General features: G+C 50.6%; 2 protein-coding genes across 7 annotated transcripts in view; both read right to left on the reverse strand.

Moving 5' to 3' along the window:
- DCTN1 (dynactin subunit 1) overlaps positions 1 to 16,406 on the reverse strand; it is an 89,041-nt gene that overhangs the window by 41,647 nt on the left and 30,988 nt on the right. For all 6 annotated transcript variants that reach the window (XM_040335700.1, XM_040335683.1, XM_040335692.1 and 3 more), the window contains 10 exons: positions 15,993 to 16,197; positions 11,059 to 11,137; positions 10,798 to 10,957; positions 9,836 to 9,940; positions 8,374 to 8,565; positions 8,137 to 8,253; positions 7,878 to 8,030; positions 5,187 to 5,344; positions 390 to 558; positions 233 to 301 (listed from right to left, as the gene is read on the reverse strand). In XM_040335700.1, coding sequence (XP_040191634.1) covers positions 233 to 301; positions 390 to 558; positions 5,187 to 5,344; positions 7,878 to 8,030; positions 8,137 to 8,253; positions 8,374 to 8,565; positions 9,836 to 9,940; positions 10,798 to 10,957; positions 11,059 to 11,137; positions 15,993 to 16,197 — 1,407 coding nt within the window. The remainder of the gene's footprint in view (positions 1 to 232; positions 302 to 389; positions 559 to 5,186; positions 5,345 to 7,877; positions 8,031 to 8,136; positions 8,254 to 8,373; positions 8,566 to 9,835; positions 9,941 to 10,797; positions 10,958 to 11,058; positions 11,138 to 15,992; positions 16,198 to 16,406) is intronic.
- LOC120924698 lies at positions 12,926 to 13,700 on the reverse strand. The gene is made up of 2 exons (XM_040335711.1): positions 13,399 to 13,700; positions 12,926 to 13,357 (listed from the first exon to the last, which is right to left on the reverse strand). Exons 1-2 carry the CDS (start codon positions 13,696 to 13,698, stop codon positions 12,950 to 12,952), a joined length of 708 nt encoding a protein of 235 aa, XP_040191645.1. The 5' UTR covers positions 13,699 to 13,700; the 3' UTR covers positions 12,926 to 12,949.

Genomic DNA, 16,406 nt, shown 5'->3' on the forward strand with positions numbered 1-16,406 from the left:
GCTCCTGTGACCCGATGGCGGGACACCGGCGGCGATCGCGGGCGCGGTCACAGAGCTTTGGACTGGGTCCGCGACCCACGGCTGGGCTCTTAAAGGCGACGTACAGGTACGTGCCTGTGCCCAGCCGTGCCCTTCTGCCAACGTATATCGGCGTTAGGCGGTCCTTAAGTGGTTAGAGGGGGTATAAATACTTTCTCAAGGCGCTGTAGAAGGTATAATAAGCAGCACTCACCTTGATATGGTCAAACAGCTGCATAGTGCAGTCTTCAGGCTGGTCAGCCAGGTGGATGCTGTACAAGTGCTGAAAAGATGTAAAAAAAAAAAGATATAAAAAAAGACAATAAAACAAGCTCACATCTTGCGCTAGTCCCGGGTATGGCGGCTCGTACCTGATAGTACTTGATGGCTTTGGTGAGCGGCTCCACATTCACCGTCTCATCCAGCTGATCTTTGTGTAACAATTCGATCAGGAAGTCCAACGATCGTTCATGGACGCTCATCTCCGGGTACAGCGTGCCCACCTTCTTGTACACCTCCACGTTGCACTTGTTCAGAGCCCTGTGGGGGGGATGAAAATCCAGTTGATAAATGCAGTCCTGTGAAAAACATATTTTTCTCACAAGATTAGGTTGTCCCGATACCACTTTTTTGAGACTGAGTACGAGTACCGATCATTTTTTTCAAGTACTCGCCGATACCGAATACCGATACGTTTTTTAATGTCACGTGACAATGGCGGGTTTTTTTTTTTGAGGGAGGGGGGGTTAGTGGATTGTCAGCGTGTTTTTTTATTTTTTATTATTATTTACATTTTATTTTTTAAATTATTTATTGCAAAAAAAAAAAAAAATCTTTTTTTTTTTAATCAGCCCTGTTGGGGGGCTTTGGTGAGATGTCAGGGGTCTTAACAGACCTCTGACATCTCCCCTCTCAGACAGGGAAAGGGACTAGGGACACGGATTCCCCAATCCCTTTCTCTGCAGCCTCAGCTGCGCTGAAAATGAATGGAGAGAAGACCGCCGCTTCTCCTTATTCATAAACTAAAACATTGTAATCACAGTTTACAATGTTTCAGTTATGTGAATGGACAGATTCAGTAATCACTGACTCTGTCCATTCGGAACAGTAAGGAGCCGGATTTACCAGCTCCTACCCCGTTCTCCATCCTGACAGTTCAAGGGGGTGGAGGAGGAGTACGGAGGGAGAGAGAAACACGGAGGGGGACACGGAGGGAGAAGGAAACGCCGAGGGGGACACGGAGGGAGAAGGAAACGCCGAGGGGGACACGGAGGGAGAAGGAAACGCCGAGGGGGACACGGAGGGAGAAGGAAACGCCGAGGGGGACACGGAGGGAGAAGGAAACGCCGAGGGGGACACGGAGGGAGAAGGAAACGCCGAGGGGGACACGGAGGGAGAAGGAAACGCCGAGGGGGACACGGAGGGAGAAGGAAACGCCGAGGGGGACACGGAGGGAGAAGGAAACACCGAGGGGGACACGGAGGGAGAAGGAAACGCCGAGGGGGACACGGAGGGAGAAGGAAACGCCGAGGGGGACACGGAGGGAGAAGGAAACACAGAGGGGGACACGGAGGGAGAAGGAAACGCCGAGGGGGACACGGAGGGAGAAGGAAACGCCGAGGGGGACACGGAGGGAGAAGGAAACGCCGAGGGGGACACGGAGGGAGAAGGAAACGCCGAGGGGGACACTGAGGGAGAAGGAAACGCCGAGGGGGACACGGAGGGAGAAGGAAACGCCGAGGGGGACACGGAGGGAGAAGGAAACGCCGAGGGGGACACGGAGGGAGAAGGAAACGCCGAGGGGGACACGGAGGGAGAAGGAAACGCCGAGGGGGACACGGAGGGAGAAGGAAACGCCGAGGGGGACACGGAGGGAGAAGGAAACGCCGAGGGGGACACGGAGGGAGAAGGAAACGCCGAGGGGGACACGGAGGGAGAAGGAAACGCCGAGGGGGACACGGAGGGAGAAGGAAACGCCGAGGGGGACACGGAGGGAGAAGGAAACGCCGAGGGGGACACGGAGGGAGAAGGAAACGCCGAGGGGGACACGGAGGGAGAAGGAAACGCCGAGGGGGACACGGAGGGAGAAGGAAACGCAGAGGGGGACACGGAGGGAGAAGGAAACGCCGAGGGGGACACGGAGGGAGAAGGAAACACCGAGGGGGACACGGAGGGAGAAGGAAACACCGAGGGGGACACGGAGGGAGAAGGAAACACAGAGGGGGACACGGAGGGAGAAGGAAACACCGAGGGGGACACGGAGGGAGAAGGAAACACCGAGGGGGACACGGAGGGAGAAGGAAACACCGAGGGGGACACGGAGGGAGAAGGAAACACCGAGGGGGACACGGAGGGAGAAGGAAACACAGAGGGGGACACGGAGGGAGAAGGAAACGCAGAGGGGGACACGGAGGGAGAAGGAAACGCAGAGGGGGACACGGAGGGAGAAGGAAACGCAGAGGGGGACACGGAGGGATAAGGAAACGCAGAGGCGGACACGGAGGGAGAAGGAAACACCGAGGGGGACACGGAGGGAGAAGGAAACACCGAGGGGGACACGGAGGGAGAAGGAAACACCGAGGGGGACACGGAGGGAGAAGGAAACGCAGAGGGGGACACGGAGGGAGAGAGACTGAAGCAAAACGGAGGGGGGCTGGAGGAGGACACAGGACAGTCAGCGGTGATCGTGTGTGGGGGAGTTACAAGCACTGATCACCGCTGATTTTAAAGCAGGGGGGGGGGGAGGTAAAGAAAGAAGCGGAGAAATTACTTTTAAATCTATACAGCGGTGAGCGGTGCTTGTAACTTCCCCACGCACTGATCACCGCTGACTGTACAAGTATCGGGTGAAGCATCGGGAGCATTTGCCCGAGTACAAGTACTCGGGCAAATGCTTGGTATCGGGACAACCCTAATTAAGATCATCAATAAAATGTATATTACACAAAGAAAACCAGAGTAAATCCAAAATGCAGTTTTTAAAAATGAGAATTGTATTTGTTAAGGGGAAACAAGCTGTCCAAACCTGCCTGGCCCTGTGTGAAAAAGTAATTGCCCCCCTAAACCTAATAACTGGTTGTGCCACCCTTGGCGGCAAACAACTGAAATCAATAGTTTCACATCACTGTGTCAGCTCACTCTTCATTGCAGATATGTTTTAATTCAGCCACATCGGAGGGTTTTCCAGCATGAACGGCCTGTTGAAGGTCATGCCACGGCATCTCAATAGGATTTAAGTCCAGACTTTGACTAGGCCACTCCAAAACCTAAATTTAGTTTTTTTTGAGCCAGAGATGGACTTGCTGGTGTGTTTTGGATCATGATACTGCTTCCTAACCCAAATGCGCTTGAGGTCAGGAAATGATGTCCGGACATTCTCCTTCAGGATTTTCTGGTAGAGCTCAGAATTCATGGTTCCATCAATGAAGACAAGTCATACAGCCCCAGACCATGACACAACCACCACCATGTCTGACTGTTGGTATAATGTTTTTTGACATGATACCAACAGTGTGACAAGATTTAACCCAGCTTTCCACAAAACTTGGTTAATCATAGTTCATTCATGATTTAGTAAGAGGGAGGGGGGGAAGGGAGAGAGGGGGGGGGAGAGAGAGAGAGGGGGGGGAGGGGTGGGAGGAGGGAGAGGGGAGGAGGAGGGAGAGGGGAGGAGGAGGGAGAGAGAGAGAGGGGAGGAGGGAGGGAGAGAGAGAGGGGGGAGGAGGAGGGAGGGAGAGAGGGGGGAGGAGGAGGGAGAGAGAGAGAGAGAGAGAGAGAGAGAGAGAGAGAGAGAGAGAGAGAGAGAGAGAGAGAGAGAGAGAGAGAGAGAGAGAGAGAGAAGGGGGAAGGGAGAGAGAGAGAGAGAGAGAGAAGGGGGAAGGGAGAGAGGGAGAGAGAGAGAGAGAGAGAGAGAGAGAGAGAGAAAAGGGGGAAGGGGGGAGAGAGAGAGAGAGAGAGAGAGAGAGAGAGAGAGAGAGAGAGAGAGAGAGAGAGAAGGAGGAGGAGGAGGGAGAGAGAGAGAGAGAGAGAGAGAGGGGTGGAGAGAGAGAGGGGTGGAGAGAGAGAGAGAGAGAGAGAGAGAGGGGTGGAGAGAGAGAGGGGTGGAGAGAGAGAGAGAGAGAGAGAGAGGGGTGGAGAGAGAGAGAGAGAGAGAGAGAGAGAGAGAGAGAGAGAGAGAGAGAGGGGTGGAGAGAGAGAGAGGTGGAGAGAGAGAGAGAGAGGGGTGGAGAGAGAGAGAGGTGGAGAGAGAGAGAGAGAGGTGGAGAGAGAGAGAGAGAGGTGGAGAGAGAGAGAGAGAGGTGGAGAGAGAGAGAGAGAGGTGGAGAGAGAGAGAGAGAGGTGGAGAGAGAGAGAGAGAGAGAGGTGGAGAGAGAGAGAGAGAGAGAGAGAGAGAGGGGTGGAGAAGGAGGGAGAGGGGAGGAGGAGAGAGAAGGGAGGAGGGAGAGGGGAGGAGGAGAGAGAAGGGAGGAGGAGAGAGAAGGGAGGAGGAGAGAGAAGGGAGGAGGAGAGAGAAGGGAGGAGAGAGAGGGGTGGAGGAGGAGGGAGGGAGAGGGGTGGAGGAGGAGGAAGGAGGGAGAGGGGTGAAGGAGAAGGGAGAGGGGTGGAGAAGGAGGGAGAGGGGTGAAGGAGGAGGGAGAGAGAGGGGTGGAGAAGGAGGGAGAGAGAGGGGTGGAGAAGGAGGGAGAGAGAGGGGTGGAGAAGGAGGGAGAGGGGTGGAGAAGGAGGGAGAGGGGTGGAGAAGGAGGGAGAGGGGTGGAGAAGGAGGGAGAGGGGTGGAGAAGGAGGGAGAAAGAGAGGGGTGGAGGAGGAAGGAGAGGGGTGGAGGAGGAGGGAGAGGGGTGGAGGAGGAGGGAGAGGGGTGGAGGAGGAGGGAGAGGGGTGGAGGAGGAGGGAGTGAGAGGGGTGGAGGAGAAGGAAGTGAGAGGGGTGGAGGAGAAGGAAGAGGGGTGGAGGAGGAGGGAGAGGGGTGGAGGAGGAGGGAGAGGGGTGGAGGAGAGAGAGGGGAGGAGGGAGAGGGAGAGGAGGAGGGAGAGAGTGTGAATTACTTTATCACATAGGGCCACAGGCAGGTTCGGACAGCGTTTTTTCCCTTAATAAATGAAATTCTCATGTAAAAGCCTCTGTTTTCTATCCGTAGAACACGGATAAGATGATGAAAGGTCACTCACTGCTCGTATTTGTGTAGTGTGGCCTGGAGGAGGCTCAGAGAATAGACCAGACCGGCTGCAAAGCTCATCTGCTCTCCCACGGCTCCCCTCATACCCGTCTTCTCACCGGTCTCTGAAAGCTCAAACTTCTCCTGGGCCTGTTTACTGATCAGCTCCGCCTGAAAACACACAGAGAGGACATCAGAGACAACCCGACAGCACACAATGATTAGACGCTTATGCTTGTGATAAGAGGTCACCGCTGCTCAGATTAAATCGGTGGCTTTGAGGAACTGGTCATGCAATGCAGATGAAGCCTGTGGGGGCGAGGGGGTAAGGTAAGTCGTTTTCCCAATTCTAATCCCATCTATTATACCCCCCATCTTCCCCGGGTAGTGACGGGGGTATTGTAACAATCTCCTCTAATGCTGTGAATGTGAAGAGCTCTATTCATGGATACAAAAGTACCTTCAGTTGACCATGTGAGGGCGATAGTGATACACAGGACTGACTGATAATGAAGCAAAACGCTGCGACTGGCTGACAGCGGAGGAATTAAAGCAAAACCTATAGGAGGAATCTTTGCTGCTGGATGTCCTAGAGAAAATTCTGCGTTCCCACCGAGCTTCAGAACCCAGTACCGCCACAAAAGGAGAAACTGGCCGGAGTAGAAGGCTCCACTCACACCTGAGCATATCGATTTACTGGCGTTTTTGTCATCTTTTCTGCAGCTTTTTTTTGTCATCACGACAATGGAAGTCAGAATCAGCCAGGACCCCGGGACCGGCACCCAGCTCAGCCCCTCAGCGGGAAACAAAAAACCCCAGACTTCTCTTCCAATCTCTGGAGAACCTGAATTTGTACAGTGCGTTTGCCTCTAACAAATTAACCCCCATTGTGTTTCAATATTGTGTCCCGAGATCCCGGGGGAGAGGTGATGCACCTGAGATTTACTGGGTTAAAGTAGTTCTAATGCATTCCCTATGGGTACAGTGACACCCTACAATGTAGGGATACACATCGGGCACAGCGACATAATATAATGTAGGGGTAACACAGGAAAGGGGGTGGATAGGCAGCGGGCACAGTGACAATACAATGTAGGGGTAACACAGAAAAGGGGGTGGATAGGCAGCGGGCACAGTGACACCATACAATGTAGGGATACGCAGCGGGCACAGCGACATAATACAATGTAGGGGTAACACAGGAAAGGGGGTGGATAGGCAGCGGGCACAGTGACACCAATACAATGTAGGGGTAAAACAGGAAAGGGGGTGGAGAGGCAGCAGGCACAGTGACAATACAATGTAGGGGGTAATACAGAAAAAGGGGTGGATAGGCAGCGGGCACAGTGACACCATACAATGTAGGGATACGCAGCGGAGACAGCGACATAATATAATGTAGGGGTAACACAGGAAAGGGGGTGGATAGGCAGGGGGCACAGCGACATAATACAATGTAGGGGTAACACAGGAAAGGGGGTGGATAGGCAGCGGGCACAGTGACAATACAATGTAGGGATAACACAGGAAAGGGGGTGGATAGGCAGTGTGCACAGTGACACCATACAATGTAGGGATACGCAGCGGGCACAGCGACATAATACAATGTAGGGGTAACACAGGAAAGGGGGTGGATAGGCAGCGGGCACAGCGACATAATACAATGTAGGGGTAACACAGGAAATGGGGTGGAGAGGCAGCGGGCACAGTGACAATACAATGTAGGGGTAAACACAGGAAAGGGGGTGGATAGGCAGTGGGCACAGTGACACCATACAATGTAGGGATACGCAGCGAGGCACAGCGACATAATACAATGTAGGGGAAATACAGAAAAGGGGGTGGATAGGCAGCGGGCACAGTGACACCAATGCAATGTAGGGGTAAAACAGGAAAGGGGGTGGAGAGGCAGCAGGCACAGTGACAATACAATGTAGGGGGTAATACAGAAAAAGGGGTGGATAGGCAGCGGGCACAGTGACACCATACAATGTAGGGATACGCAGCGGAGACAGCGACATAATATAATGTAGGGGTAACACAGGAAAGGGGGTGGATAGGCAGGGGGCACAGCGACATAATACAATGTAGGGGTAACACAGGAAAGGGGGTGGAGAGGCAGCGGGCACAGTGACAATACAATGTAGGGATAACACAGGAAAGGGGGTGGATAGGCAGTGTGCACAGTGACACCATACAATGTAGGGATACGCAGCGGGCACAGCGACATAATATAATGTAGGGGTAACACAGGAAATGGGTGGATAGGCAGCGGGCACAGTGACACCAATACAATGTAGGGGAAACACAGGAAAGGGGGTGGATAGGCAGCCGGCACAGTGACACCAATACAATGTAGGGGTAACACAGGAAAGGGGGTGGATAGGCAGCGGGCACAGTGACAATACAATGTAGGGGTAACACAGAAAAGGGGGTGGATAGGCAGTGGGCACAGTGACACCATACAATGTAGGGATACGCAGCGGGCACAGCGACATAATATAATGTAGGGGTAACACACGAAAGAGGGTGGAGAGGCAGCGGGCACAGTGACAATACAATGTAGGGGTAACACAGGAAATGGGTGGATAGGCAGCGGGCACAGTGACGCCAATACAATGTAGGGGTAACACAGGAAAGGGGGATGGGGGGGATAGGCAGCGGGCACACAACTGGTACAGACACAGGAAGAAGGAAATCTGACCTTGCAGATGAGTCTGGGGATGAGCAGCAGGACGAGGATGCAGTCATGATCTCCTCCGTGTCGCAGGAAGCTGTCCGGCATAAAGGACGTCAGCAGGGACACATGGCGATTGGCCTGGTTCACCTCCATCTTTCGCAGCTCCATCTCGATGGCCTGAAGAACAAGAGGAGTCCAGCGTTGTTCTTTAATCTGACAAACTCACCAACCCAGGATGGGAATCTCCAGACTACAAATATAGGAGGTCAGCAGCTCTTCATACCTTGGCATGGGCCTTTGTCTCAGCAAACTTGATCTTGAAGTCAAACATTTCAGGAGACGGTTGCTGTTCCTTCTCCACTGAGGCCTCCTGCAGGTTCCTGAGCTCTCTGTTCACCTCCTACAACAGACAACAGTGATATCAGTGCTCCTGGACAACTCCATTCATAACCAGTTTAAAGGAAACTGTGTGTGTGTGTGTGTGTGTGTGTGTATTCTGATCAATTGGTCAATTGATTACCTGCAAATGAGCGGTCAGATCTCGGTATTTCTTGATGGTCTGCTGGTAATCAGCCACAGTCTCTTGGGCGGCCTCTACGCGTTTCTCCGCCTCTCGTACCCGGGCACTTGCCATGTCTAGCTGCTCGCGCAGTTCCAGCTCCGTCTCGCGGGAGTTTTCCTGGAGCTCGTCATTCATCTCATTGATGGCTTCCTGAAAAGAAAGAAAACAAAAAAGTTCTGGATTAGTTTGGAGTGCTACAGCAACAAGCAGATTATCAGTGCAAAGATCAAAATCTGGAAGAATTTACATAGAGCCTTGTAGAGCCGGTGATCTGCCGTGCTGGTTCCAGCTATCGTGGAAGTTCCAGCGCATGCTCAAGCTGATGTGCTGAGATGGTTCCAGCTATCGGGAAAGTTCCTTCAAGGACTGCGCAGGTGCAAACTTGCTGACGAAAATCTCCGAACCGCGGCCAGCATCCAGGGCGACGTGGATTTCGAGGTAAGTGGCCAGTCGGCCTCACGTCCTCGCTGTGCTCGGACGGCTCGCTCGGCCTCCTGGCTCTTTTTTTAACATCCTCCAATCCACGGGGATGTTAAAGAATGAGCCTGGATGCCGGGCGAGGTTGGGAGATTTCCGTCGGCAAGTTTGCGCCTGCGCAGTCATTGAAGGAATTTCCCCGTTAGGGGAACATTAAGGACAAGTCACCGGATCTCTCTGCAAGAGGAAGAGTCTTGGAGAGAAGACTCCTCCCCTGAATGACTGAAGAGGTTTTTAGAGGGAACTAAACTTTCAAACCTAAGAACGTATGTACTAGGATTTGAGGGGGCGAGGTCCGGGTCCCCCGCTGAGGCGGCGAGGGCCCCCTCTAAAGGCAGCGAGGCCCGGGTCCCAATCTAAAGGCAGCGAGGCCCAGGTCCCCCTCTAAAGGCAGCGAGGCCCGGGTCCGCCTCTAAAGGCAGCGAGGCCCAGGTCCAGGGCCGATCCGCCCTATAGGCTCACTACGCAAGCCGCTTAGGGGCCCGCAAAACTGCGGAGGGCCCTCCAGGATCGGCACTGCCCAGGTCCCCAGCGAGGCCCAGGTCCCCTCCGAGGCAGCGAGGCCCAGGTAGGTATTGCTTATTTATGTCACGATATTTGAATTTTTTATTTTATTTTTAATACATTTTGATGTGAGAATACAATAAACATAATATATACATTATATTAAAAAATGATATAAAAAAAAAATGTTTGGGGCTTCCAAGTTTTCTAGCAACAAAATGCTGATTTTTACATGTAGGAGAAGGATGTCAGAATTGGCCCAGACTGAGGGGGGCGGCTGGGGAATTTGGGGTTGGGGGTAGTGGTAGGCCAATCACCAGACTGCGAAAAGATGTGTTGGTCTGATGTAGTCAATGAGGATATTGCACACAGGTGAGTAGGGACAATTAGCACGGGTCTGGTGACTAGACATACAACATGTATAAAAAGGGGCACACACCAGGTCGACGACGGTCTCTCGCAGTTCACGGACTCTCTCTTCCAGATCCAGGTTCCTCTCGGCCAGAGTCTCCACCATTTCTTCAGCCCCCAGAGCTGCGTCCACCTGAGTACAGCACACAGGAAAAGCAGTCAAACAGGTGATAGGATCAGGTTGGTAAAGCCAGAGGCGTTGCTAGGGGGGTGCGGTCCGCACCGGGTGACACCCGCTAGAGGGGTGACACCATCCAGTTCTTTTTTTTTTTTTTTAGCCGACATGCGTAGCCTGCCCTGTGCAATCCCAGCCTGCCCTGTACCACCCCAGCCTGCCCTGTATCACCCAGCCTGCCATGTACCACCCCAGCCTGCCCTGTACCCCCCCAAACAGCCCTGTACCCCCCCAAACAGCCCTGTACCACCCCAAACTTTCCCATGCCACCCCAACTTGCCCTGTGCCACCCTAACTTGCCCTGTACCACCATAACTTGCCCTATACCACCCCAACCTGCCCAATGCCATCCTAACTTGCCCTGTACCACCCCAACCTTTCCCATGCCATCCCAACTTGCCCTATGCCACCCTAACTTGCACTATACCACCCCAACCTGCCCTATACCACCCCAACCTGCCCTATGCAACCCTAACTTGCCCTATACCACCCCAAACTACCCTATATCACCCTAACATGCCCTATACCACCTTAACCTGTCCTATACCACCCCACTACACCAACCTGCCACTATACCACTCTATACTACCCTAACCTGCCACTATACTATCATTTACAGGGGCTGGTTTCGGGTGTGCCCCGTGCCCTGCCTGCTTGGTGCTGGGCAGCCTAGACAGAGGGGGGGTGACACCATGTTTTACCGCACCGGATGACACCAACCCTAGTGACGCCACTGAGTAAAGCTACCTGTATAAACTGAATACATAACATGACTACAATGCTGCGAGTGAGAATGAAGAGACGTGGGGGGTCACCTGCTCCTTCAGCTCATCGATGGTCTTCTCCATGTGGGAGACTTCCTCCTGCATCTTCTCCTTCTGCTGCCGCAGGGTATCCAGCTCCATGTTCTTCTTCTCCAGATGTTTCAGCACTTTGATGTGTTCCTGCTTCTCCGAGGCGGAGAGGTCCCTCATCCTGCCATAGTACACAGTGTAACTACCCATGTACACAGCAACTGATCACACTGCATGGAATACACGAGCAACACAGGGGGGAGGGGGGGGGGGTCCTCTTACCTGACCAGAGCTTCCTTCAGCCTGCCGTTCTGTTCCTCCAACTGCTTCACCTGATAACTGGAGGCGGCGCCATCCGATCCTACATGCCGGGAAACAGCAGAACACAGACTGAGTCTACATCACTGTACTCCCTGTCCTGGCCAGACACACCGCTCCTTAACCACTTAAGCCCCGGACCAATATGCTGCTAAATGCCCAAAAGGCGTTTTTACAATTCGGCACTGCGTCGCTTTAACAGACAATTGCGCGCTCGTGCGACGTGGCTCCCAAACAAAATTGGCGTCCTTTTTTCCCCACAAATAGAGCTTTCTTTTGGTGGTATTTGATCACCTCTGCGGTTTTTATTTTTTGCGCTATAAACAAAAATAGAGCGAAAATGTGGAAAAAAATGCAATATGTTTTACTTTTTGCTATAATAAATATCCCCCAAAAACATATATAAAAAAAATGTTTTTCCTCAGTTTAGGCCGATACGTATTCTTCTACCTATTTTTGGTAAAAAAAAATCGCAATAAGCGTTTATCTATTGGTTTGCACAAAATTTATAGTGTTTACAAAATAGGGGATATTTTTATTGCTTTTTTATTAATTATTTTTTTTTTTACTACTACTGGCGGCGATCAGCGATTTTTTTTGTGACTGCGACATTATGGCGGACACTTCGGACAATTTTGACACATTTTTGGGACCATTGTCATTTTCACAGCAAAAAATGCATTTAAATTGCATTGTTTATTGTGAAAATGACAGTTGCAGTTTGGGAGTTAACCACAGGGGGCGCTGAACGTTTTAGGCTACACCTAGTGTGTGTTTACAACAGTAGGGGGGTGTGGCTGTAGGTCTGACATCATCGATTGTGTCTCCCTATAAAAGGGATCACTCGATCAATACGCCACAGTGAAGCACGGGGAAGCCGTGTTTACATACGGCTCTCCCCGTTCTTCAGCTCCGGGGAGCGATCGCGACGCGCCGTCGTCCCGGATCGCTCCCCGAGGGAATCCGCCCGCAGCGGGGGGGGGGGGGGGGGGGGCCCGATCGGACCCCCCACCCGCGTCTAGGCAGGGAGGTATATATACGTCCTTCTGCCTGTCCGTGCCATTGTGCGGACGTATATAGTCGTGCGGCGGGCGTTAAAGAGACCCTGTCACCACTTTAACCACCTGAGTAAATATACTGCAAGCGGGCGGCAGGTGCAGGCTCGGCAATGTACATGAATGCCGGCTGATTGCTCCGGTTTTGCGGCACGTGTTACACACAGACGCAGCTCAGCTCCACCCCCTGCTCCCTCCTCACTGGCTGCGATGGACAGCAGCAGGAACCAATGGCTCCTGCTCCCGTCTCTGAAACAATAAGGAGGGAGAGAGCTGAGGGAGCCTTATCCAGACACACAACTCCTTCATTCATTTCTTCCACCACAGCCAGACACAGAACTCCTTCATTCATTTCTTCCACCACATCCAGACACACAACTCCTTCATTCATTTCTTCCACCACAGCCAGACACAGAACTCCTTCATTCATTTCTTCCACCACATCCAGACACACAACTCCTTCATTCATTTCTTCCACCACATCCAGACACACAACTCCTTCATTCATTTCTTCCACCACATCCAGACACACAACAGCTTTATGTCTTCCACCACATCCACACAGTTCATATTTATCCACTTCATCACTTCGAGACAGAACTCCTTCATTCATGTCTTCCACCACATCCAGACACACAACTCCTTCATTCATGTCTTCCACCACATCCAGACACACAACTCCTTCATTCATGTCTTCCACCACATCCAGACACAGAACTCCTTCATTCATTTCATCCACCACATCCAGACACAGAACTCCTCCATTCATTTCATCCACCACATCCAGACACAGAACTCCTTCATTCATTTCTTCCTCCACATCCAGACACAGAACTCCTTCCTTCATTCATTTCTTCCACCACATCCAGACACAGAACTCCTTCATTCATTTCTTCCACCACATCCAGACACAGAACTCCTTCATTCATTTCTTCCACCACATCCAGACACAGAACTCCTTCATTAATTTCTTCCACCACATCCAGACACAGAACTCCTTCATTCATTTCTTCCTCCACATCCAGACACAGAACTCCTTCATTCATCTCTTCCTCCACATCCAGACACAGAACTCCTTCATTCATTTCTTCCTCCACATCCAGACACAGAACTCCTTCATTCATTTCTTCCTCCACATCCAGACACAGAAGTCCTTCATTCATTTCTTCCTCCACATCCAGACACAGAACTCCTTCATTCATTTCTTCCTCCACATCCAGACACAGAACTCCTTCATTTCGTCCACCACATCCAGACACAGAACTCCTTCATTCATTTCTTCCACCACATCCAGACACACAACTCCTTCATTCATTTCTTCCACCACATCCAGACACAGAAGTCCTTCATTAATTTCTTCCACCACATCCAGACACACAACTCCTTCATTCATTTCTTCCACCACATCCAGACACAGAACTCCTTCATTCATTTCATCCACCACATCCAGACACACAACTCCTTCATTCATTTCTTCCACCACATCCAGACACAGAACTCCTTCATTCATTTCTTCCACCACATCCAGACACAGAACTCCTTCATTCATTTTTTCCCACCACATCCAGACACAGAACTCCTTCATTCATTTCTTCCACCACATCCAGACACACAACTCCTTCATTCATTTCTTCCACCACATCCAGACACAGAACTCCTTCATTCATTTCTTCCACCACATCCAGACACAGAACTCCTTCATTAATTTCTTCCACCACATCCAGACACAGAACTCCTTCATTCATTTCTTCCTCCACATCCAGACACAGAACTCCTTCATTCATCTCTTCCTCCACATCCAGACACAGAACTCCTTCATTCATTTCTTCCTCCACATCCAGACACAGAACTCCTTCATTCATTTCTTCCTCCACATCCAGACACAGAAGTCCTTCATTCATTTCTTCCTCCACATCCAGACACAGAACTCCTTCATTCATTTCTTCCTCCACATCCAGACACAGAACTCCTTCATTTCGTCCACCACATCCAGACACAGAACTCCTTCATTCATTTCTTCCACCACATCCAGACACACAACTCCTTCATTCATTTCTTCCACCACATCCAGACACAGAAGTCCTTCATTAATTTCTTCCACCACATCCAGACACACAACTCCTTCATTCATTTCTTCCACCACATCCAGACACAGAACTCCTTCATTCATTTCATCCACCACATCCAGACACACAACTCCTTCATTCATTTCTTCCACCACATCCAGACACAGAACTCCTTCATTCATTTCTTCCACCACATCCAGACACAGAACTCCTTCATTCATTTTTTCCCACCACATCCAGACACAGAACTCCTTCATTCATTTCTTCCACCACATCCAGACACACAACTCCTTCATTCATTTCTTCCACCACATCCAGACACAGAAGTCCTTCATTCATTTCTTCCACCACATCCAGACACACAACTCCTTCATTCATTTCTTCCTCCACATCCAGACACACAACTCCTTCATTCATTTCTTCCTCCACATCCAGACACACAACTCCTTCATTCATTTCTTCCACCACATCCAGACACAGAAGTCCTTCATTCATTTCTTCCACCACATCCAGACACACAACTCCTTCATTCATTTCTTCCACCACATCCAGACACAGAACTCCTTCATTCATTTCTTCCTCCACATCCAGACACAGAACTCCTTCATTCATTTCTTCCACCACATCCAGACACACAACTCCTTCATTCATTTCTTCCACCACATCCAGACAAGCATCTCCTTCATTTCTACCACCACATCCAGATACAACACGCCTTCATTCATGTTTCTCACCACATCCAGAGACACAACTCCTTCATTCATTTCTTCCACCACATCCAGAGACACAACTCCTTCATTCATGTCTTCCACCACATCCAGACACACAACTCCTTCATTCATTTCTTCCACCACATCCAGACAGACACACAACTCCTTCATTCATTTCTTCCACCACATCCAGACACAGAACTCCTCCATTCATGTCTTCCACCACATCCAGACACACAACTCCTTCATTCATTTCTTCCACCACATCCAGACATAGAACTCCTTCATTCATGTCTTCCACCACAGCCAGACACACAACTCCTTCATTCATTTCTTCCACCACATCCAGACACACAACTCCTTCATTCATTTCTTCCACCACATCCAGACACACAACTCCTCCATTCATTTCTTCCACCACATCCAGACACACAACTCCTTCATTCATTTCTTCCACCACATCCAGACACACAACTCCTTTATTCATTTCTTCCATCACATCCAGACAGACACACAACTCCTTCATTCATTTCTTCCACCACATCCAGACACAGAACTCCTTCATTCATTTCCTCCACCACATCCAGACACACAACTCCTTCATTCATTTCCTCCACCACATCCAGACACAGAACTCCTTCATTCATTTCTTCCACCACATCCAGACACAGAACTCCTTCATTCATTTCTTCCACCACATCCAGACACACAACTCCTTCATTCATTTCTTCCACCACATCCAGACACAGAACTCCTTCATTCATTTCATCCACCACATCCAGACACACAACTCCTTCATTCATTTCTTCCACCACATCCAGACACACGACTCCTTCATTTCTTAATTTTAATTTTTTTAACAAACTTTATTCAAGTTTTACAATACAAACAAATTAAAAGAAGTTGACATTTCTTCCACCACACCCAGCCACAGCTCAGTAATGTCTTCAGGTCTCAATCTTGATAATTCCCAAGAAGCTCTCTATCCACCTTATGGCCCTATCCCATGATAAAGTTTTCATTCATATTCCCAATAAGATGCTGATTAATCACAAAACCGCGCTCACCTTTCTCCTCTATCTCGTGTTTCAGGATCTCCAGGTCCATGGTCAGCTCCTCCACCTTCTCTTTCATGGTGTCCACTTCTTGCTGTAGAGACTCTGCTCTCTCCTCAGCCATCTCTTTATCTAGAGTGGCCATCTCAATGGCGTCTGCTGTGTCCGCCATCTCCTCCATGTAGCGCTCCTTGGCCTCCAGGGCTTCCTTGGCATCCTAAAGTACATGAAATACACAAATAGCAAGGACAGAGGCCACAAAGATGCCATTTATCTTTTTCGGGGGAACACCGAAACAAAACAAGAAGACCTTGACCGGGAACATTTGTAAGTACAGTGTGTGATTTTGTCATGTTAAATATAGTGGCCATACTTGTAATTCATTTGATTTTCCCAGAAACAGACTATAAATCTGAAATATCCATT

Source organism: Rana temporaria, chromosome 1 (genome assembly GCF_905171775.1).
Source record: "Rana temporaria chromosome 1, aRanTem1.1, whole genome shotgun sequence".
Taxonomy (NCBI): domain Eukaryota; kingdom Metazoa; phylum Chordata; class Amphibia; order Anura; family Ranidae; genus Rana; species Rana temporaria.

Coding starts and splice junctions, on each gene's coding strand:
- LOC120924698 (XM_040335711.1), bottom strand. CDS start 13,698: ATGAATGAAGGAGTTCTGTGTCTGGATGTGGTGGAAGAAATGAATGAA. Junction 13,358..13,398: donor AAGGAGTTCTGTGTCTGGAT/GTGGTGGACGAA, acceptor CTGGATGTGGAG/GAAGAAATGAATGAAGGAGT.